At 43.8% G+C, this 22,722-nt stretch overlaps 1 protein-coding gene and 2 non-coding genes across 3 annotated transcripts; all 3 read left to right on the forward strand.

Moving 5' to 3' along the window:
- Positions 1–899: 899 nt before the first annotated feature.
- On the forward strand, positions 900–19,699 carry HSPA9 (heat shock protein family A (Hsp70) member 9). The gene is made up of 17 exons (XM_035110164.2): positions 900–1,058; positions 2,443–2,501; positions 4,303–4,390; positions 4,584–4,765; positions 5,124–5,248; positions 6,088–6,161; positions 6,870–6,976; positions 7,532–7,694; positions 9,570–9,662; positions 10,316–10,525; positions 11,626–11,853; positions 12,529–12,633; positions 13,741–13,858; positions 14,553–14,647; positions 14,948–15,040; positions 18,303–18,443; positions 18,943–19,699. The coding sequence occupies exons 1-17, from the start codon at positions 996–998 to the stop codon at positions 19,018–19,020; spliced, it is 2,022 nt and encodes a 673-aa protein (XP_034966055.2). The 5' UTR covers positions 900–995; the 3' UTR covers positions 19,021–19,699.
- Positions 14,136–14,201, forward strand: LOC118083286 (small nucleolar RNA SNORD63). The gene has a single exon (XR_004692362.2). It is a non-coding gene; the product is annotated as a small nucleolar RNA SNORD63 (small nucleolar RNA).
- On the forward strand, positions 16,199–16,264 carry LOC118083285 (small nucleolar RNA SNORD63). The gene has a single exon (XR_004692361.2). It is a non-coding gene; the product is annotated as a small nucleolar RNA SNORD63 (small nucleolar RNA).
- Positions 19,700–22,722: the final 3,023 nt, after the last annotated feature.

Consider the following 22,722-nt stretch of genomic DNA (forward strand, 5'->3'; position numbering starts at 1 on the left):
GTTTTGTTGTTGTTGAATATACTGTATGCTATATGATAATTTATGGACCTAATAGGTATCTGAAGACAGGAATGCCTGGCGTGCTCTGGTCCATGGGGTCACGAAGAGTCAGACACGACTAAACAACAATAGGTATCTAAAGCCATTTGCAAGAAACAAAATATGTATTTTATCAAAGTAATTGTTGAACTGAAATACAATTAAGAAAAAGTATACTAATAGTGAAATACAAGTATATTTGGAGGGGGGGGCACTGGTTGGTCAAATATACGTTTGAAAAGGACTTTTGGGGGATACAAATTTTAAAAAGCCACGGCCACTCTATGGAGAATTTCATCACTTCCTCTGCTCTCGACCTCACAGAGGCGAACTCTTGCAATCCAGTCCTAACTGCACATTTAGTACGTACATCCCACTGCGTCCAGCCGCGCGCGTAGCATTGCAGCTCGTTTCGTCAGGCGCTTGCGAACTACGCACGCGCGCCTAAAAGTCCTGAGCAAACTCCCCACCCCCACCCCGCCGCTCGCAACAACGAGCCTGCGCCTGCGAAAAAGCCGGCTTCCGGTCCCGCCTTCCCCCGTCGTGCGTCAATCAATCTTTGACCTTGAGGCGTGCGCGGCTGCTGCACCACAAGGCCCATTCAAAGCTGTCTGAAGAAAGTGCCTGATTCGGCCACTTTTCTTGATGTGTTTCTTGAGGGATAATTAAAAACAAAAAACAAAAAAATCCTTACAGAAAGAAACTGGTGCGTTTCAAAGCGGTACTGGGGTACGTGTGTGTGTGTGTGTTTTTCTGACACTGGCGTTTCTCCCCCGGCGCTTTGCTAGGATGTCCGCAGGAAGGCGGAGGCCCCCCGCAAGACGCGCGCGCGCTTGGACCACGCCCCCTCGCCTCCCTCACGTGGGCCAGAGGCTTCCAGAAGGCACCCGCAGCGGCCGTGCGCAGCTTTCTCCGCTCCTCCTGAGGCCTCCTCCGACCGTGTCGCCGCCGCCACCATGTTGACAGCCTCCCGCTTGCTGGTTCTGCGCCGCGGAGGGGCCGCCGCAGGGACTGCTCAGGTGAGGCACCCTGGGCGGAGAAGGGAAAGGCACGACGGACGGACGAGCGAAAAGGGGAGGAGGGCAAGGGCGTCGGGAGCCCCCGTCGGGAAAGAAGGACTCCCGTTCCGTGCCCTTCAGGCGGTGGGGGGGGGTGGAGCTCGGAAGCGCGGTGCCTCAAAACCGGCTAGTTCCCACGACATTCCCACGGTTCACGTGTGTCGCACAGGACACGTGTGTCAGTGCAGACACGTGCGTGAATGTGCTTCGTAAAATCTGACCGGCGTTTGCTGATTTTTTAATTTTTTTGCGTGTGAGGGGAGATTCGGGGGATGGGTAAAGAAAACGAGGGGTTCTTTTTGCCGCTAGGTGTCAGATCCTTGCCTGGCTCGAGGGCCTAAGGATTCAAGCATCCAGTGAGGAGAGCACGTGGTTAAAGCGGGTGGGAGTGGGGGCGTGGAGAATCTCCATTAAATAATTTATGTAACGTGCCGAATAATTTATGTAATGGTTATGCACCGTTTCCTGATTATTTTGGGTTGGCCTTATAAAAAGTATTGCCGCAAGGCTGGATTTTGGAACTTTTTATTTTTAAGAGAATAGCACAGCTATTCTGAGCTGCAACTGCCCTTTAGTTAGTAGGTACAGTGATTATTTAGCATGGTAGATAATAATAATGATGATAATAATTATTATTATTTATTTATACCCCACCCATCTGGCTGGGCTTCCCCAGCCACTCTGGGCGGCTTCCAACAAAATACTAAAATACAGTAATCCATCAAATGTCTTCTAAAAGTCTGGTAGTTGTTGCCCTCTTTGACATCTGGTGGGAGGGCATTCCACAAGGTGGGTGCCACTAGATAAGAATCTGGAAGGGTATGTTAAAAATCAAGTATTTCAGAACGTGGGGAGCAGCAAAATTAGCCTTGATGGATTAGAATGATTGGGACCTGCCTATATCAAACTGGCTTCTATTGAAGTAGTAATTTGTAAGGTGGGAGGTGCTTGGGAACTGAAAAGCAGTATGCTTGAGATTACATTTTAGTAAGGAATTGCCCCTGGAAAAGAAGCTTGCTCAGGGGTCTTTGATATAGCTCAAACTGAATTTCTGTGTGGGCTTGTTTAGGAGTAAGTTCCATCTAGCTCAGTGGGACTTCTTAGTTAACATGCATAGGATCAGAATGTAAACTAGCTGTAGCAGGTAGGGCAATAAAAACTACAGAAGTCAGGAGGTTTGCCAAGCTGAAGCCTTCATCAAGCTTTTAACTGGTACAGTCTTCTTGTAGGAAGACATGTTTTTGAGCTTTAAGAGCATTAAGAGTGGTGGCAGAAGGTGGCTCATTTTCATTGACATATAGTAGCTGTTTATGAATGCATCTCATTAGCTTCATTTGTTTTATAGGTTTTCTGGAACGGCTTAAGTCAAGATATCCTCAGATCTGTAACAAGCAGGCAATATGCGTGAGTAATATAGCTGAACAAGCTAGCATTATTTGTCTTGTTGAAATGGCAATGTGAACTGAAAGTGCAAAAGCAAATTTTTTACTTAACTATTAAAAGGAGCATCACAAAGATGGCAATTCATTCCTCAGATGGTAGGCATTCAAACCTTTTGGTTTTGGAAAAGCTATAGCCATATCAAGAACCCATGGGTGGTGTGAAAACCAAATAATAATAATAATTTATTCCCCGCCCATCTGGCCGGGTTCCCCCAGCCACTCTGGGCGGCTTCCAACAAAACATTAAAATACAGAAATCCATCAAACATTAAAAGCTTCCCTAAACAGGGCTGCCTTAAGATGCCTTCTAAAGGTCTGGTAATTGTTGTTCTCTTTGACCTCTGGTGGGTGGGCATTCCACAGGGTGGGTGCCACTACCGAGAAGGCCCTCTGCCTGGTTTTCCTTGTAACTTGGCTTCTTGTAGCGAGGGAACTGCCAGAAGGCCCCCGGCGCTGGACCTCAGTGTCTGGGCAGAACGATGGGGATGGAGACGCTCCTTCAGGTATACTGGACCGAGGCCGTTTAGGGCTTTAAAGGTCAGCACCAACACTTTGAATTGTGCAAACATTTCTTGAGAGCTCTTTCCCCTGGAAGTAGAGGGAAGAAAGACAATAACTAAAAAGAAATGGTGGATGACAGAACTGGAAATTTCTAGTGAGACTGGCTCATACATTGGGGGCACGTATGCCAAACAAGTATTAACCTTCATACTACGGTATTTGCTTTTTGGTTAAAAAAGAGTAATTGTTGGGAAATTCAGTCTCGCTCTCAAGAAAAAATGAAAATCCGAGAATTTCAATTTGTGTAGATCATCAGTTTTCTGAAATCTGTTAATACTGACATGAAAATTTAGCGGTTTACTTGGGTATGGATTCTGGTTAGAAAAACAACTTAAATCCTAGTGTCTTCTGTAATTCCTTCTTACATATATCATCATCTACAAAACACAGGAGGATGGATCCCAGCCCCAAGGAATTTCAAGGGAGAAATGAACAGGAAATAGTGTAATTATTACAGGGCAAGGAAAGTAGGAGATTATGCCAAAAGCTTCAGTGCAAAGGTTGGCTTTAAGAAGGGATTTATACAAAGAAAGAGGTGTCACCATGCAGCATTTGAACATTGAGGCTCCATTTAGCTGTCAGGTTAATGGCAATTGATAGACCCAACTTCTATGGTTCATCTACCTTGGTTCTAAAAGCCCTTCAGGCAGTATTGTCCCAGAGAGGTTTAAAGTCAGAATTTCTATGTACATCTTTGAAGAGTGTATCTTCCCTCTAGAATTCACAGTAGGTGCTAGCCTTGTGCTGTTAGGGTGCAGGCCACTGCTGTAAGCAACCTGGGTCAATCCTGAATTTTCTCTGGCTAGTGATGAGGGAGAACAGTTGCCTTTCCAGTTGTCTCTCACCACACTGCTATGTGAAGCAGCAGTAGTAGAAAGGGTCATAGGATCTAGTGTGAAGCCCCCATTGTAAAGCTCTGTTTTTCTGAGTAGCGATGGCCAAAACCATAACTTTGCCTTTGAGAAGCTGGAATCAGTTAAAGTGTAGTTAACATATTTATTCTTGTGTGTTTGCTAAATATGCTTGGCATAGATTAGGGACAAAATAAAGTATGGCCTTGATCTTTTTGTTGTACTGCTTATAATGCATTCACTATTCTAACTATGACACAGTTGGAAGAACAGTAGTAGGCTTGCTGCTTTTATGGCATGATGGAAGGCAGACATTTTCTTGCTTAAAATACATTTAAATTTATCTTTCAGATCTGAAGCAATCAAAGGTGCTGTCATTGGCATTGATCTCGGCACGACCAACTCTTGTGTGGCAGTCATGGAAGGGAAGCAAGCGAAAGTGAGTTAGAAATAATTGCTTATCCACTTCATTGCTTATTTTAAAATGTACACCCTGTTTTTTGAGGAACCTCTTCCACAAAGGAGCTTATAGTCTTAAATAAAAACCAATCCTTCCTGGCAATAAAATAGAAAAACCCAGTTTCTGTTGCTTCAACTACAGTCACTGTTGGATATTCTTTTATCTTGCATAGGTGCTGGAAAACGCAGAAGGTGCCAGGACGACCCCTTCTGTTGTAGCCTTTACAAGCGATGGTGAGAGATTGGTTGGCATGCCAGCTAAAAGACAGGCCGTCACGAATCCCCCCAATACATTCTATGCAACAAAACGACTAATTGGGCGGCGATATGATGATTCGGAAGTGCAGAAGGATATGTAAGAAAGTTATCTTTTCTATTAAAGCAAACTGTGCTGCAAACCTAAACATATTTGCAATTGTGGAGCTTTGCAAGCTCCAAATGTAGTTGTGGATTATCTGAATAAAACAATGGAAAGAAAGTGGCCGTCACTGGTCAATTTTCCAGACCAAGATTGGAGTTTGGACTAGAGAGTCTCTATCATATAATAGTTTAGAGATGGTTTTATAGAAATGCAACATTCGTTCTTTTAAAATTGTCATTTTGCCTGCTTTGTTGCTTCATTAAAGAACAATGCCAGTGGAGTGATAGTGATAATGCATGATTGATTTGTTGACACAGGCTCTGTAACCTTTTAAAAATACTTCTACTTCCAGCAAAAACGTTCCCTTTAAAATTGTCCGTGCCTCTAATGGTGATGCCTGGCTAGAAGCTAATGGAAAGCTGTATTCCCCAAGCCAGATTGGTGCCTTCATATTGATGAAGATGAAGGAGACAGCAGGTTCGTGCAGTAGAGCATCTGAGCTGGGAGTGTGGGAAGTAGAGGGACTCAGCATCCCCACACCAACGAGGTGCCCATGACCCATGGATTATTTACCAGGTTGTAGGGGGTTTCCCAGCTAAATTTCCACAGTGTACACTGGTCCAGCACCAGCTCATTTTGCCCTCTTACTTTCTGTTAATTTGAAGCAGTGACTTAAGCACTGTGAGCAGCATGGAAGGAGCTCTCTCCCTTTGGTGGTAGAGAATCCAGTCAAGACCCGGGTTCAAATGAATTAAGTGTATTAAGGATTATAAAAGAGAGAGGAGAAAGACAATGAGTGTATACACAAGGGGGGGAATAGTATGCACTTCATAAACCTGTACTTGGCAGTCATGCATAGTCTTCCCCAGCCACTTTGGGTGGCTTACAGCATATCTAAAACATAGTAAAACATCAAGCATCCAAAACCTCTTGATCAGGAAAATATTCCATGTTTTATCTTTACTGAACAGAACTAGTGTAGGTGATTTGCTAGTGTGTCAGATTGTAACCAAAGGGGACCCAGGTTCAAATTTCATCCAAATATTAGGAGCGTTGATAGTGACTTCAGCCCGGTCACAAGCTCTGTGTTACCTATCCAGAGGGTGGTTGTAAGGAGGAAATGGGACTGTTTTTTGTATGCCACCCTGAACTCATTGGAGGAAGGTCAAAATACAAATATTTTAAAAAGCAAACCCACTCCCAATCTTTCATAGTCGAAATAATCATTTCACTAGCTGGAAGCCATCCAGATTGGAATCTCTGCTTTGACATGTCTATATATGAACCTATTTTACATGATGCTTTTTACTTACTAGAAAATTACCTGGGGCATCCGGCAAAAAATGCTGTCATCACGGTCCCTGCTTATTTCAATGATTCTCAGAGGCAGGTAAGGTTGCTGAAATCTGAATTTGCTTCATCTGTGTGGCTGTTTCCAATGTCTTGTCTTCTGCTGCAGTAGTATACATGGAATACTTTTCCATATACAGTCATATCTCTGGTTATGAACGCTGTGGGTTGCATATTTTCAGGTTGCAGACCGCGCCAAACCCAGAAGTACCAGAACGGGTTACTTCCAGGTTTCGGCACTCGTGCATGCGCAGGAGCGCAAAATGATGTCATGTGCAGAAGTGCTGAATTTTGTCACGCGCTTGCGCAGACGTGGTGCTTCAGGCTGCGAATGCTGAGGGTTGTAAACGTGCCTCCCGCAGGGATCACGTTCGCAACCCGAGATATGACTGTATATATTTCTCCATGGATATGTTAATGCCTGAAGTCCAAAATGCATGTGACTCCATTAAGAACCTAGGAAGCTGCTTTATACTGAATCAGACCATTGGGCCATCTAGCTAAGTATTGTACACTGACTGGCAGCAGCTTCTAGGATTTCAGAAAAGGGGCAGTCTCAGTCCTACTTAGTGAAGCTTGGGGCTGGATATGGAATCTGTGTGCAAAGGAGATGCTCTAGCCACTGAATTATAGCACTTGCCCATTATAGTTGCGTTACAGGAGTTCTCTCAAAAGCTGTTTTGCAGAGGAAACATTGGCCTTTTTTGTAATCAAGCAATGTTTTAACATGCCATTATTTTCTTCCAAGGCTACTAAAGATGCCGGGCAGATTGCGGGATTGAACGTTTTGAGGGTGATAAACGAGCCAACAGCTGCAGCACTAGCTTATGGCTTGGATAAGTCTGAAGACAAAGTGTAAGTATATAAAACCCTGCTTCCTGTCTTCTGAAAACTTGAGCTCCATTGCTTTCATGTTTCTTAGGTCAGATAAATGAATTGCCAGCTTCTGGGTGGCTTCCTCCAGTTTTTAGGCAAACAATGGAACTGAAAGACTTTCGAGCATACTTTCGTATGTAGTCCTCTGTGTACAGTATAGCAAAATATTATATTCCTGTAAGCAGAGACGCAGGGCAACCTTTGAAATTGGTGGCATTCTCTCTTCCATGCAACTATGCAGGGTACAGTGACCTTCATGCCAAGAAGGAAATAAACCCAACAATTCCTGATACCTACCTTCATAAGCAGCTACTTCTGTTTCAACAAGTTGCTTGTCGGATTAAAATTAAAAAGATAATGTTGCAAAAATTGGACATCCTCTGAAATCTTAAGATTCCAAGTAATTAAATGAAGCAACTTGCAACAATCCTACTCCTTTAATATGTTAGTCTTTGATTAAAAAGAGGAAACTGATATCCCTCCATGACTGAAGGTGTTAATGCATGTGTGTGTGTCCCCCCCCGCCCCCTTTAGTATTGCAGTCTACGACTTGGGTGGTGGCACATTCGATATTTCTGTCTTGGAAATTCAGAAGGGAGTCTTTGAGGTCAAATCCACCAATGGTGACACTTTCTTGGGCGGTGAAGATTTTGACCAGGCCTTGTTGCAGCATATTGTGAAAGACTTCAAAAGAGAGGTAAGTGGCTTGTATTTCATGGTCTGGAGATGGAGCAACCACCGGAGAGCTCTTTCGAGTGTTCATCGAACCTTAAAAAAGGGAGGCCCACATGGATCTGACTAACTTTATTAGAAGAGTCGCACTGGTTTCCAGGACAATAAAGCTGTACAATCTCTGCTCCATTGCCACTGGCCTTATTGAAATCCTCTTGTAGTTTTCTTTTAAACGTGTCTTCACCTCTTGAACGTAAGCAGGGGGAAGGCACTTGGTTGTGTGTTTAATACAATTTAGCTCTCTGAAGGCCGGCACACATTTTGCAGTGGTGGGCATTTCCCTCACAAAAAAGTATGACGCTGGGGGAGATGTGTGTCTGAATACTTGCAGGGAGGGGGGCACAAGGTCTGTGTGTGCTGTAGTGCTGTGTTTGGCAATGGCTCCCTGACACATGTTGCCTGCATGGTCATGAGCTATGGATCTTCATGCCATATGATGGCAGCTATACTTTCCCTCCTTGCACAGCTGTTTGAGGCTGGAGTGGATGTAGAAGAAAAAGCCTCTTCCAGAGCACACAGTTTCAATGCAGTGCCTTCCTTCACAGACGCAACTAAAATTTGGTTAACTGCCAGTCTCGTTTTGTTAGTCGTGTCAGATAAAGTTTAGTGTTTAGCCAATCCAAATTCATTGAAGTAAATTGATGGTGCTATGTGGAAAAGGTTTGGGTGCTTGCTGGATGTTATAATGAGTGGATTACATAATGTTGACATTAATAGGCAATTCAGCACTGCCAGATTTAGTTAGCATCCAGTACTGTTTGGCATGCATTTTGTGGCAGTGGAAGGTTTACCTTTTCTCCCTTAAACGTAGCTCGAGCAGGACTGATACGTACTTGAGAAGCAGAACATGACTGGGATTGGAAATGATCACTTGGCAACAGAGAGGGCATTTGTGTACCAAGATGTAGCTAGCCTAGTATTAGTAGTTGGAGTGAAGAAAAGACACATTAGTTCTAATGTTAATTAAAAAGAATGAAGGAAAGAGAATTCCCAGCCTCGCTGTTTAAAGATCCATTAACACAATGAAAATTAGGTGCCAAAGCACCTAATTTTACCTCAAAGAACTGGGAAAACTTATTGACTCAAGTATAAGCCGAGGGTGGGAAATGCAACAGCTACTGGTAAATTTCAAAAATAAAAATAAATACCGCCCTATGCCTTTCCCAGCTGTTGGCGGTGGGGTAGGAGAGAAGCGGCGAGGAAGGATCCCTTCCTCAACGCTTCTCCCTCCCTGCCACCTCGCACAGAGCAGGCATAGGGCGGGGGTTCAGAGAGTGGCAGCGCAGCGCTTCTCCGAACCCCCAGTCCTGTGCCTTTCTCCGCCGCCACCCGCCTCACTCGAGTATAGGCTGAGGGCGGCTTTTTCAGCACATTTTTTGTGTTGAAAAAGTAGGCTTATACTCAAGTATATACAGTAAGTTGTTGGTAGTACAGTCGTACCTTGGATCCCAAATGCCTTGATTCTCAGACGTTTTGGCTCCTGAATGCCGCAAACCTGGAAGTGAGTTTTCCTGTTTGCGAACGTTCTTAGGAACCCAAATGTCTGATGGGGCTTTTGATTGGCTGCAGGAGCTTCCTGTAGCCAGTCAGAAGCCACGCTTTGGTTTCTGGACGTTTTGGAAATTGAATGGGCTTCTGGAACGTATTCCGTTAGACTTCAAAGGTACGACTGTACTGTTCTGTTTATGTTGTTACATGTGCAACTAGTATTGTCAGTGCTATGAAGCACATGTGATTTTGAAGAGCCACTTTAAATATTGAACATGTAAGAGAATGGGTTTTGTAATGCTGTGCTACGTCACAGTAAAATACTATGAACATGTTGTTTGTTCTTCTCCAGACAGGTGTTGATCTAACTAAAGATAACATGGCTCTACAGAGGGTGAGGGAAGCCGCAGAAAAAGCAAAGTGTGAACTCTCTTCTTCAGTCCAGGTGAATAAATGAATTATTTCACTCCAAGCGAAAGCACTACCAAGGGGTGGGAAGTATTTCCCAGTAGTGGAAGTATTGCAGTCCTGGATAAATGTGATAATACTCTAATGGAAGTGTTGTTTGGGGGGAAATTCCTAGAGCCTAGCCAGATGTGTAAACTACTAATCGTGTACAATACAATGACTGGAGAAGCCCCAAATGTTGGTGACTGATGGGTTTGCCTTTTTCAGTGCTCCAGGGGAATTAGTTATTACGGAGAAAAAATAAATAGCTTTTGTTTCTGGCCAGAATAATTGATAAGTGCCATATCCTATAACTGTAGCTTATTTGGTGAGCTGTAGCTTATTCTAGTGATTTTAACTGTGTGACAAGTACATTTTTTATTCAAGCTTTGCAGTCAAGCATTGCTGTTTGGCTAGAAATCTTCCCTGTAACAACAAAGGAGGATTTGTTTTAACTAAACAATTACCGTACATTTTGAGTTGGTGTGTTACAAAATTTTGTTTGAAGGAAGTCCTTGATTCCTCATCTGGACGGAATAAATATGAACAGCAATTTGGTTACCTTTACATACTTGAGGAACGAGTCAGATCAGAAAGGGTGCTGTTTGCTTTTTATTTATCTCTGATGGCTGATCATTCTTTGCATTGCAGACAGACATTAACTTGCCATATCTTACAATGGATGCTTCAGGACCAAAGCATTTGAATATGAAGCTGACTCGTTCTCAGTTTGAGGGGATTGTGGCCGATCTGATCAGAAGGACAATAGCACCTTGCCAGAAAGCCATGCAGGACGCTGAAGTCAGCAAGAGCGACATTGGTGAAGTTATATTAGTTGGTGGCATGACCAGAATGCCTAAGGTACAATAGATTTCCTGTGACTTAATATACTTGGACCCCCATATCATCAGTTGTGCCCTTTGGACCTTGCTTAACTCTTAAGACAGCAGAGTGACTGGAGTGAGTAGCAACTCAGCAGATGGTGTTGGCATGAAATTAACTTTCTGCTCCCTATGCCACTCGTGACTTTGCCTGTTAAAGTTTAACCGTGGCTAAAAACCTTGGCAGCTTGAATTTAAAGTCTGTTTTGCAGGGGGGGGGGTTGGGGGGGGTTCTTGGCTTTTGGGCTTCCTTCCCAGCTCACCAGCGTATCTCTTAAGTTATAAATGAGGCAGTGTGTGCCCAGGCTTATGCATGCTTGTTGAAGGCTCCGAAAAGCACTCACTTAGCACTGAGGCACTGGAGGGTCAGGAGAAGAACAGTGGTGTCATTGCATGGGGGGGGGGCTCCTTCCAAGCCTCTGTCATCCTGTTTTCAGATTATTCTGTTGGTTTGCTGCTGTGCCTTTTGTTTGTGGATGAATGCCATATATCTGTCGTGTGAAGGCACAGCACTTGACCCTATCCAAGTCTGTGTTCTGTCCCATGTTAATCACATAGCGTGTGGATGAACGCACTCGGCCTGCCTCTCCTATCATATTCCCAGTTCATCCTTCACATGTTGGAGGGCGACTGTGTGCAGTGGGGAGCCTGCTCTGTTCTTGTAGGTTCCATACAAGATACGATAGCCCTCCAACTTAGGGAGGGTGGCCAGGAGGCTGGGGCAAGTCCATCATCTGGAGGAAGAGGGGGATAACTGTATAGGACTGATCATTATATAAAAGAATGCAGTGGGTCCAAAAGGCAAGCATTTTATAATTTTATTTCTCTTGGCATATGAGAAGGCTGTATGTGTCTCTTGTAAGTGTTGGTTTTCTGCAGATACGTGCAATGATGTATATAAATCTCAAAGCTTCTCTTCCTTATTCAGACTGGGCTGCATGTTGTTACTAGAATTAGAGAGACACTGGGAATGTGTCTACTGTGGACTGAACTGCAGATTCAGTGGGATTTTTTGCCATTTCTAACCCCGTCCCCCCTCAAAAAACTTAACAGGCATACATGTCTTACATATCCATTCAGGTACAGCAGACTGTCCAGGACTTGTTTGGCCGCGCTCCTAGCAAAGCAGTTAATCCCGATGAAGCTGTTGCTATTGGCGCTGCCATCCAGGGAGGTGTGCTGGCTGGTGATGTTACTGATGTGCTGCTGCTGGATGTGACTCCTCTTTCCCTTGGTATTGAGACGCTAGGAGGAGTTTTCACTAAGCTCATCAACAGGAACACGACTATTCCAACCAAGAAGAGCCAGGTAGGAGAGTGTGTGTGTGGATGGGAGACGGTGTTCTGAGTATTGCTTTATGTGAAATGGTACTGTGTGTTCTTTGTACCCTTCTATGGTTTATGCTATGTCCCTTCCCCATAAGCATTCCTTCGCATTCCTCTTGGTCTGTTGCGAGGTCATCATTCTCTGGCTGTTTGTGCTCAAAGGTTTAAACAGTATAGAAAAAACTGAAGATTTTCGTAATTTGCAGGCCATGCAGGACTAAGCTGTTCCTCCACTATGGCAACGGCTATGATTCTTAAGGATGTAACTGTTGTATGCTGCCCAGTTATGTAAGAATCATAGAATTGTAGAGTTGGTAGGGACCATCTAGTCCAACCCCCTGAAATGCAGGAACCTTTTGCCCAATGAGGGGCTCGAACCCACAACCCTGAGATTATGAGTCTCCTGCTCTACCGACTGAGCTATCCCAGAGAACCTAACAATAGCTATGGAGACAGGTTGCTGGGAAGAGGGAGGGGGAGTAGGAGATCCATTTGGAGCATTTGCTGTGATAGTTGTAGTACTACTTGGAAGAAATTACATTGTCTCTTATTAGTTTGGCTACCTTCTCTTCTTTTGGCTTTTCCCATAGCTGCTATTTTTAGTTCTACAAAACTGCTCTATAATGCTGCTGATAACAAATGTGTTTCATTTTGACAGGTGTTCTCTACAGCTGCTGATGGTCAGACTCAGGTTGAGATCAAAGTGCACCAGGGTGAGAGAGAAATGGCTGGTGACAATAAGCTGCTTGGCCAGTTTACTTTGGTAAGTTGGATGCTTTCATCTATAGTAATAGTATGAAAATTATAGGAAGTAATTTCATTCTGCGTGCCAGGGTTGAAAGACATTGCTGCACAGAAACAAACCTTTCCTGCAGCAACCCCCCCCCCAAAAAAAACCAGAACATGTTAGAAGAATTCATTGTTTTTTCAGTCTAGCTAAGTTATTAGCACCTCCTTTTAACAATACTTGGAAAAAACGAACTGTAGCGTTAATTTTGCCATTGTCAAGTGCAGATTTTCTGTACAGGAACTGCTGTACTAAGTCATAGCCAGGGTAGACCCATTGAAATAAGTGGCTGTACTTGGAGTTTGATTGACATTGGGTATTTCCCTACATTTCTATGAATGGGTGTAAGTGTGTAGTCATAGCATAGAAAAGTAGCATAAGAACACAGGGAACTGTGTTTGTTCATCTAGCTAAGTACTGTTTACACTGGCTGCAGCTCTTAGACTTCTTTCCACCCTGCATACAGATGCCAGAGATTGAACCTTGAACCTTTTGCCTGTGAAGCATGTGCTCTCTGAGTGAAAATCATCCTTCAAATAAGCATTAACCTGCAAGTGGGTTTTCAGCAGAACCAGATGCCTTCATCTACCCCCCACCTGCAATAAATAAAATATGTCTTTCCCATATTAGTCTCTACAGCCACAGCAGGCGCTGTAACTCTCCAGTGTTTTTACTTTACTACCAAAGGTGCACTCTTGCATTGTCTTCCAAGACAGATGGATGCCAACTACAAGGAGTTGTGGAAATTATCGTCATCTTGCTATTTATATGCCACCCCTCCGACTGGGTTGCCCCAGCCATTAAAAACACAATAAAACATCAACCATTAAAAACTTTCCTGAATAGGGCTGCCTTCAGATGTCTTCTAAAAGTCAAATAGTTGTTCCTCTGTTTGACATCTGATCAGGGATCAATATTAGATCGTACAGTACTACTTCAGTGTTAGATTGCTTCACTGAATAGCAAGTAGAATCAGCAGTTGATCTCAAATGCTTACTATTTATTGCATATTGAATAAGGAGGCACAAAGCTTATTAGTAATTGTACCCTCTTGGTTATCAACAATGCACCTTGTGATTTTAGGTTGGGATTCCACCAGCTCCGCGGGGAGTCCCCCAGATTGAGGTCACTTTTGACATTGATGCCAATGGAATTGTTCATGTTTCTGCAAAAGATAAAGGCACAGGACGGGAGCAACAGAGTGAGTGTGCTTCTTTGCTTCTTTGAAGGGGCGGGGTGTGTGTGGAATCTAAACAGATGAAATTGTTGTGGCAGTCAGGCGCAGTAAAGGACTATTGTGAAAGCATGGGAAGGAAGGAAAAATCTAGAAGAAAGGAGACTAACTAGTATGTAACTACTGTCAAGCTATAAAACGTGGCCCTCATTTAGTTTGCAGTTCCCAACCGAGCTTAAATTTTTTTCTGGAAGCTTTTGATAAGATCTCTGAGCTTTGCTCATGGCCAGAACCAATCAAGTGTGTGCAGTGATGTTATTACCAACACATCATTCTGAAAACACATGTGGAAGATTTCTAACTGAGCACACACCACAACCGAGAAGCTTGTCTCTCCTGGCTTTGAGATCTATTACATAAGCACTCGTCTTAAAAATGACAGTACTACATCAGATAGTAAAAAATGTCAAATAATATAGGAGGCCTATAGCTCTTTAAAAAGCAAGAGAACAAACCAATTGAAGATACAGATTGCAGAAAGTCCATTTTGGCAATTTTTATACAAATGGGTGTAAATGCTAGACATCATAATGTTACAGTGAAGGTCAGGCAGATATAATTTTTGTGGTCTACGGGTTTAGTTTTGTATCCCTACTAGGCATGTGTTGCTTTGGTTTCAGATAGCATTCTGTAAACAAAATACCTTTTCATATTTCTGTAGTTGTGATCCAGTCTTCTGGTGGTCTTAGCAAAGACGATATTGAGAATATGGTGAAAAATGCAGAAAAATATGCAGAAGAAGACAGACGAAGAAAGGTAATTTGGCAGTGATGAAATATTGATTCCCAATGCAGTTGTGTCTTTGGAGAACTTTTGAGTCAGATGTCTTGGTCCTCAAGCTAAAATAGATGCTACACTCACTTTTCAAAATCCTTGAGTTGATAGAATTGGAACATTTTTTGCTTACAGAGCAATGTATGAATGAGCATCCAAAGAGTTTCAGTCAGGTGAAATGTCTTTAGAGCCCTAATTCTGTGTTAGTTTCATGATCCTCGTTTATATGGGAGTGTTATGGGCACAAATGGGGTATTTTACCAAAGTTGTTGTTTTATTCAGGAACGTGTCGAAGCTGTGAACATGGCAGAAGGAATAATCCATGATACAGAATCCAAAATGGAAGAGTTCAAAGATCAGCTACCTGCTGATGAGGTAGGTGTTCTGCCTTGAAACGAATTGTTTTCCTTTGTCTCAGTCTAAAATTAATTGTGTATGGATTTGACACGCTGCCTGGGCACGTACTGAATTTGTTTCCTCTTTTTGTCAGAATGTGCAAAATTAATGCTCTCTAAATTGTATAATCCTTCATACAGCAATTTCCTGGTTGTGCTAATTCATCACCGGAGAAACTAAGCAGCCTATGATAATGAGAAAAGGCTTTTAAACAATTCATGATCTTTAATTTTAATTCCAGAAAGCCTTTGGCAGGGATAATAAATGCAGGCTTCTTCCAAGAAATTAAAAAGAGAAAATTTTGTAAGCTTTGTTATATTGGGATAGTATCCCCTGTGTTACAGTAGAAAGGTTGCTGGAAAAGCCACGAAGGGGGCAAGTCAACTTTGGGGAAAGGAACAATTATGAGAATCCAATGCCGTTCTGTTCTTTTAATAACTAGTGATGTTGCTAAATTCATGATCCCTCCATTAGAGTAACAAAATTTGGTGATTTTGTGTGGTTGGTCTTACACAAAGCAAACATTACAATCTCTGATTGCTTCTCCCACATACTAATTTTTCTGCTGCTCTTCCAGTGAAGGTGAGGCAGCTATGAATTAATATTCATGGTTTACGCTGTAATCCTGCATAACAACATTTCAGGCTGTTGGGAGCGAATTGGCAAAAAAAATCACATGGCATCCATGAACTTAAACTCTTTATTCAGGCAAACTAGATCAAACTCAGGAAGCCAGGTATAGTGAGCACAGCAACTTGTCCTCATAGATCTTGCCCCTATGAGGCATTTGTGGGGACATTGATGCCAATGGAATTGTTCATGTTTCTTCAAAAGATAAAGGCACAGGACGGGAGCAACAGAGTGAGTGTGCTAGATAGTTGCTTCTTTAAAGGGGCGGGGGGTGGAATCTGAACAGATGAAATTGTTGTGGCAGTCAGGCGCAGTAAAGGACTATTGTGAAAGCATGGGAAGGAAGGAAAAATCTAGAAGAAAGGAGACTAACTAGTATGTAACTACTGTCAAGCTATAAAACGTGGCCCTCGTTTAGTTTGCAGTTCCCAACTGAGCTTAATTTTTTTTCTGGAAGCTTTTGATAAGATCTCTGAGCTTTGCTCATGGCCAGAACCAATCAAGTGTGTGCAGTGATGCTATTACCAACACATCATTCTGAAAACACATGTGGAGGATTTCTAACTGAGCACACAACTGAGAAGCTTGTCTCTCCTGGCTTTGAGATCTGTTACATAAGCACTCTTCTTAAAAATGACAGTACTACATCAGATAGTAAAAAACTTATTAGGCAAGTGCTTTATTTTTATTTTTTAACTACCTGGGGTAAAGGCAGGCAGATTGGTTTCCATGGCCTCTCCCTTGCTGAAGGTATCAATAAAATACCTTCCACCCTGGGAGCTGATGGCACCATTTAATTACTGTAGACCAGGGGTGTCAAACTCAAATTCATCAGGGGCCGCATCAGCAGTTTGGTCACCCTCAAAGGGCCGGTTGTATCTGTAGGACTATGTGTCCACTCTTTATTATCATAAATTATTGTCACTGCATTCAATTATTACTTTTTTGTAATAATGTAAGTAATAACTAGCTCTGAAAGCAGAAACATAGTCAGAATAATGGCAAGTAGATATTCAAATGTAAAATTATTGTACAATTTATTGAAAAATGATTTTTGGTAACTGCACTGGGTGGTGGAGGCTCGCTAGGGTTTCATGCAGGACCTTTGCAGAGCTACTAGTACCTGGAGATGCTGGGGTCCTTCTGCATGCAGGACAGATGTTCTGTCAGTGAGCCACCACCCTTCACCAAAGAGACTGGCTGAGGTTGACTCACTGGAGCTGCTCTCCTGGTTCCAGGGTTTAAGGGCCAGAAGTATAAAGCAGCATCCTATGTTTCTGAGGAAAGGGAGGGGAGAGGAGGGAGGGAGGAAGAAAAGAGGGAGTGGGAGGGAGAGAGGAAGGAAGGAAAGAGGGGAGAGAAAGAAGAGTAGGAAATAAGGAAGGGAATAAAGAAGGAAAGAAAAAGAAAGAGGGAGAGAAGACGGAAAGGGAGAAATAAGGAAGGAAGTAGAGGGAAAGAAAGAATAAGAATGAGGGAGAGGAAGAAAGATGGGAAGGACAGAAGGAGGAAAGAAAGGAAGTAAGGAAGAAAGAAAGAAAGAAAGAAAAAGAAAAGAGGGAGCAGGAGGGAGAGAGGTGAGAGAAGAGTAGGAAAGAAAAAGAAAGAGGGAGAGAAGACAGAGATAAAGAAGGAAGGAAGGAGAGGGAAAGAAAGAATAAGAACGAGAGAGAGGAAGAAAGAAAGGGAAGGGGGGGTCGCCGCCTTGATTCAGCGCCAGAAAAGAGTGCGAAGGGACCCAGGGGCAAAAAGCATTTCCCGTGCAGCATGAGGCAGCGGGTGTCCGTTTTAGGAGAAGTGCGTAAAGCCTCAGAGTTGCACGTTCGTGAGGCTGAGCCGCGGCAGGAGGAGGAGGAGGTGAGGCAAGAGGAGGAGGAGGAGGAGGCTTGCCGGGTCGGTGCCCGGCAGCGCTGTGCGGAGAGTCCTGAGCCTCTGGGACGCAGCACTGCTCTGTAGCACTTTGAATCCTCCTCCTCCTCCACGTGGCGCTGCTGGGTGCTTTGTCTGTGCTGCAGCAGCAGCAGCAGCAACAGCTGTTTCCAGGCGCCGAGCCGTGGCAGGAGGAGGAGGATTCAAAGTGCTACAGAGCACTGCTGCGTAGCAGAGGCTCGGGACTCTCTGCGCGGCACGGCGCTGACCTGACAAGCCTCCTCCTCCACCTGCCGTGGCTCGGGGCGCTCCAGGCGCTGACCTGGCAGGCCGCCTTTCTACCCCCCCGACCCCAGCGCTTTGTCGGCGCGGCGCTTCAGCAGCAAGGTCCCGCTGCTGGGTCCCGCTGGCTGGGGCGCTCGGCGGGCCACATGACAAGGTCTGGCGGGCCGGATTTGGCCCCCGGGCCTTGTGTTTGACACCTGTGCTGTAGACTATGTGATGACAGAGGACGAGATGGTTGGACAGTGTTCTCGAAGCTACGAACATGAGTTTGACCAAACTGCGGGAGGCAGTGCAAGACAGGAGTGCCTGGTGTGCTATGGTCCATGGGATCATGAAGAGTCGGACACGACTAAACAACAACAACAACAACAACAATGTGGCTTCATTGATGTCATGTTCCTCTTTGATAAATGCTGAAAGGGTTATGGACATGTGTTTCTCTGCAATTGCTTTACAGTGCAACAAACTGAGAGAAGAAATTGCAAAAATGCGAGAACTGCTAGCTCGTAAAGACAGCGAAACCGGCGAGAACATCAGGCAGGCAGCAACCACCTTACAGCAAGCATCCCTGAAACTCTTTGAAATGGCCTATAAAAAGGTAGGAGGGCCGTGTGCCGGAGATTAGGGTGGGCAAGAGCAGCTGGTTTGGAATTTCCAGTTGTATGTGTGCTCCTGGTCTTAGCAAGTAAAAGAGCAGCTGGGTAAAGGGAAAGTAAGCAAAGCCACTCGGTCAAACCGTAAGAGAGACATTGCTGGACACTGCCAGTACTAGCTGTTCATAGCTGACCTTAGGAATGAGAGGTGATTAGAAGAAAAAAATGTGGCACAAGTTTTGAATGCTTGCATCTTGAGACCTGGTGATTAAAGGAGAAGATTGCAGGCTCCTCAGCTCAGTTGATTGGAGTAGCAGATAGAGATGTCAAATTTCCATAATTTATTTGAGCACTTGGCAAAAGTATTTATTTTTTTGGTCCAGTCAACACTCTTCCTTGTGGTTCAGCTTGCCAGCAAGAAATAAGTAAGAGGGAGCCCTGTTCTTACATTCCCCTATTAGTCGGTGCCCTGTAGAGCTAACACTGCGTTTCCCCCCTCTTCAGATGGCATCCGAGCGGGAGAGTTCTGAGGGTTCAGGAAGCTCTGCAAGCTCTGGGGATCAGAAGGAAGAAAAGCAATAATTCCTCTTGTCTCGCATGGACTGGAGCAGGAAGAGGACAATGTTCTGAAGCTTGGGAGCCAATGGACCTTCCTGAGCAGCTGTGGGCAGATATATGTCTTACTGTGTTTTTGCAGTATACTATACATAATTTCCTGAATGTATAAATTTAGTGATGGCATCCTACTAGTGAAATTATCACCTGATCAAAAATTTATTTCAGAACAGCTCCCCGGGGTCAGTGACATTTCCAAGTGCATCCTGAGGATTCATGGAGCTCTTATTGAATGGGGGGGGGGGAATAAGCACAGCAGTAATTTCTGAAGGTTTAGAAACCATGTCTCGCAACTTGAGGGTGGCACGATGAGGCCCATGGGGTGCCTGAACTGTGTATATTCCACCCTTAATTATGGATCCTCCTTTTGGGAACAGATTTCTGCTTTAGCGTGAAGGGATTTCAATAGGGCCTGGGTTAAGCAGAGGCAGGGCTTGCCTACTTTGGCAGAGAAAACACAGAACTGCACCTTGGCGTAGTATCCTTGTCTGAAAGGAAATGGGTTGTTTTTAACGTAGCTGTTACTATATAAATAAGGCTACTCTGAAGTTCCATGCACTGCTTGTCTAGGCTGTGTGCTCTGCCCAGTGTCTCTTCTTGCAGAAAAACAGCTTCCCTATTAATAAAAATGTTCTTATTTGATCAATCCTGTGTGTTTTTAAAAATTGCCGCTTGCTTCTGTTTCAAGCACACACACACACACACCAGCTTGGTCTTGCTACCTGCTACTACCGATATAAGATGTCAGACATACTAGAGATTTTAAACAGATGTTTTGAAACATCCCTTCACAGGAGTAAAATTCACGTGTACCTTTTTTCTTCTCTCTTGAGTGCATCACTTAATATAGGTTTGCTCCTGAGGAATCCAGAAGCCATTAACCAGTATTAGTGTGCACTGGCATTTCATAGAATTAAGTGTGCTGTGGGCATGTGACCCTACATACAATTGCAAGTACAGTGGTACCTCTACTTACGAATTTAATGCGTTCCGAACACACATTTGTAAGTTGAAAAAATTTGTAAGTCGAATCCCATAGGAATGCATTGGGAGAAAAAAATTGTAAGTAGAAAAAATCCTATCTAAAAATTCGTAAGTAGAAAAAATCCTATCTAAACCGCATCCAAGATGGCGGACGGAGCTCCATTCGTAAGTAGAAACATTCGTAAGTAGAGGTACCACTGTAATGTATTCACTGAGCCAAATAAAGCAATGATGATTAAAGGGTTGTTAAGTATTGACCATAAGAGAAGCTTTATTTCAGCCATGAGGGCCATCCATAGCTCACCTTCAAGTTTGAAGCAACTTCACACACTGCAATACACAATTAAGCCTTCGCCAACTACTGTAATTTTTCTGTGTATAGGACAATTTTGCTTAATTTTTAGTCTGAAATTGGGGGTCATCTTATATTCAATGCACTGGGGTTAGAAAAAACAAGCTACCGTATTTTTCGCTCCATAGGAAGCACCTGACCATAGGACACACCTAGTTTTTAGAGGAGGAAAACAAGAAGATTTTTTTTTTTTTTTTTGCTTTCTTTAATTGTCCTAGGCGCGGCTCTGGCTGGACTCTGGCTTTTGGCAGGGCTCTGGCTCTTGCATTCGCTCCATAGGACACACTGACTTTTTCCCTTCCTTTTTGGGAGGGAAAAAGTGTGTCTTATGGAGCGAAAAACACAGTAATTATCTTCCCATGGCTGCCTCAAAGAAGCTGCTGGAACTGCCCATCTCCCACAAAAAGCTTAGCAACTGTTGGTGATCCGATCTCCTCCCCCCCCCCCCCAAAAGCTCAATATACTTGGTGTTGACAAAGGGGTCGGTCTGTCAGTCACCTGATCGCTCACTTGCTTAGGGCGGCTGGGAAAGAGATGCTGAGGCGGGTGAAAGAGAGAGGCCCCCACCTCAGCAGTGCGGCAGCAGGAGGTAACACTATGATTCTGGTTTGTTTCCAAGACGATGGAATCTGCCTCCCTTAACTTCATTGAAGAGTTTTCAAGCAGTACAAAACCGGAAATCTTTTTGACTGAAGGATGGATGGATTGGTTTACTTAATTTTTTGTTCAGAATAATAGATGGATGTCTTATTCATGGATGTACATAGGTGCGGGCAACTGAAACAAACTCGTTTGATTAGCAGGCAGAGAGTTTTAATTCTGTGATACCCTAACATTCATCAAACATAGCACGGGGCAAAAGAAGATGCTGTTAGATGCAGGGGATTTATTGCCCCACTTTAGAAATAAATTTCCCTGGCTTTTGAGCAGTTGCACCTTCCTACTTTCCCTTTTACTGCAATCCTAATGCTACATCTCAACAGTAAAAGACGAGCATAAGGAGGTATAGTTACAAATACTTGTGGCACCTGGTTACAGTGGCCCTGATCCCAGCCTGATCCCATGCATGCTTTACTGAGGTCACTGGAATTTAAAGCTGCTGTGGGGGCAATCCTATGCCTGCCTCTGCTGGTTTATAAGTAGCATGCCTCAGCTTTGTCTGCTTTGGAAATAAGCAAAACAGGTGACTGAAATGGCTGGAGAAAATTCAAATGGCGCAGAAACCACTGGAAGCATTTTAATAGGCTAAAGGCAAAAAGTCATGCTGGTTCCAGTTGCAAAAGCAAATGCATAAGACAATTTTGCCTTACAGCGGAACCTTGGTTTACAACCATAATCGGTTCCAGAGGTCCGTTTGTAAACCAAAACAGGTTGTAACCCAAGGCACACTTTCGCCAATGGGGCCTCCCAAAAAAATGGATTGTAATCCCAAAAAAAGGTTGCAAACCGGGACACGCACTTCCAGGTTTGATGTGTTTGCAATCCAAAACATATGCAAACCAAGGTACCACTTTATTTACAATTAACGCTTAGTATTTTGTGTAGCCACTGGTTCCACTAAATACCGTAGTGCAAACTAGGAGTGTGGTTGGCAACTTCTCTACTGCTTCCAAGGAGCTTAAAGCACCATTTCAGCTTCACAATATTTCTGAGTGGAAAACAAAGATGGGAGATGGTTTGACCAAGAGGAACCAGGTTGTGTTTGTTGCTGGAAGCTAGTTGGGAGTTTCCTGCATCCCTTCCCAACGCTCTACTTGCTGGTTCATAAGCAGAAACTTGCTATGTATGAACCAGGGGTGGACAACAGCACTCTCACACGGTTGAAGACAAACGGAAAGTAATGTCGAGATTTGGCATCCAGGTAAGAGGTAGTGCACACTATATTCCCATGGGGCTCTTGTGACCTTTTTTTAAACATCAGTTAAGTGCTTTTATCAGTAGCAATTCAGGTTCTGGGAGTTGCCACTGAAGAAGTGTGCATGCACACGAAAGCTCATACCAATGACAAACTTAGTTGGTCTCTAAGGTGCTACTGGAAGGATTTTTAAAATTTTGTTTTGACTTCTCTGGGAAACTTCCATGCAGTCACCAGCATTTGTGTGTTGGCCTTTGAAAATATTGCAGAAGAGCTGTAGGATGAGCTCAGAGAAAAATACCCCACTAGGCGACCTAAGTCAGTTTAGAATGCCGTTCTAAATGGTGGAATATGACGAATATGACAAATCAAGTAGTGGGTTAGGCAAATTCGTGAATGAAAGAAAGATGAGGCCAAAGTCTCAGCTAGATCAGTAGCCTGTTCTCGCAATAAATGCCCTTGGGAAGCCCACAGGTTA

This window comes from Zootoca vivipara, chromosome 3 (assembly GCF_963506605.1).
Source record: "Zootoca vivipara chromosome 3, rZooViv1.1, whole genome shotgun sequence".
Taxonomy (NCBI): domain Eukaryota; kingdom Metazoa; phylum Chordata; class Lepidosauria; order Squamata; family Lacertidae; genus Zootoca; species Zootoca vivipara.

Coding starts and splice junctions, on each gene's coding strand:
- HSPA9 (XM_035110164.2), top strand. CDS start 996: ATGTTGACAGCCTCCCGCTTGCTGGTTCTGCGCCGCGGAGGGGCCGCC. Junction 4,391..4,583: donor TGGAAGGGAAGCAAGCGAAA/GTGAGTTAGAAA, acceptor TATCTTGCATAG/GTGCTGGAAAACGCAGAAGG. Junction 9,663..10,315: donor AACTCTCTTCTTCAGTCCAG/GTGAATAAATGA, acceptor TTTGCATTGCAG/ACAGACATTAACTTGCCATA.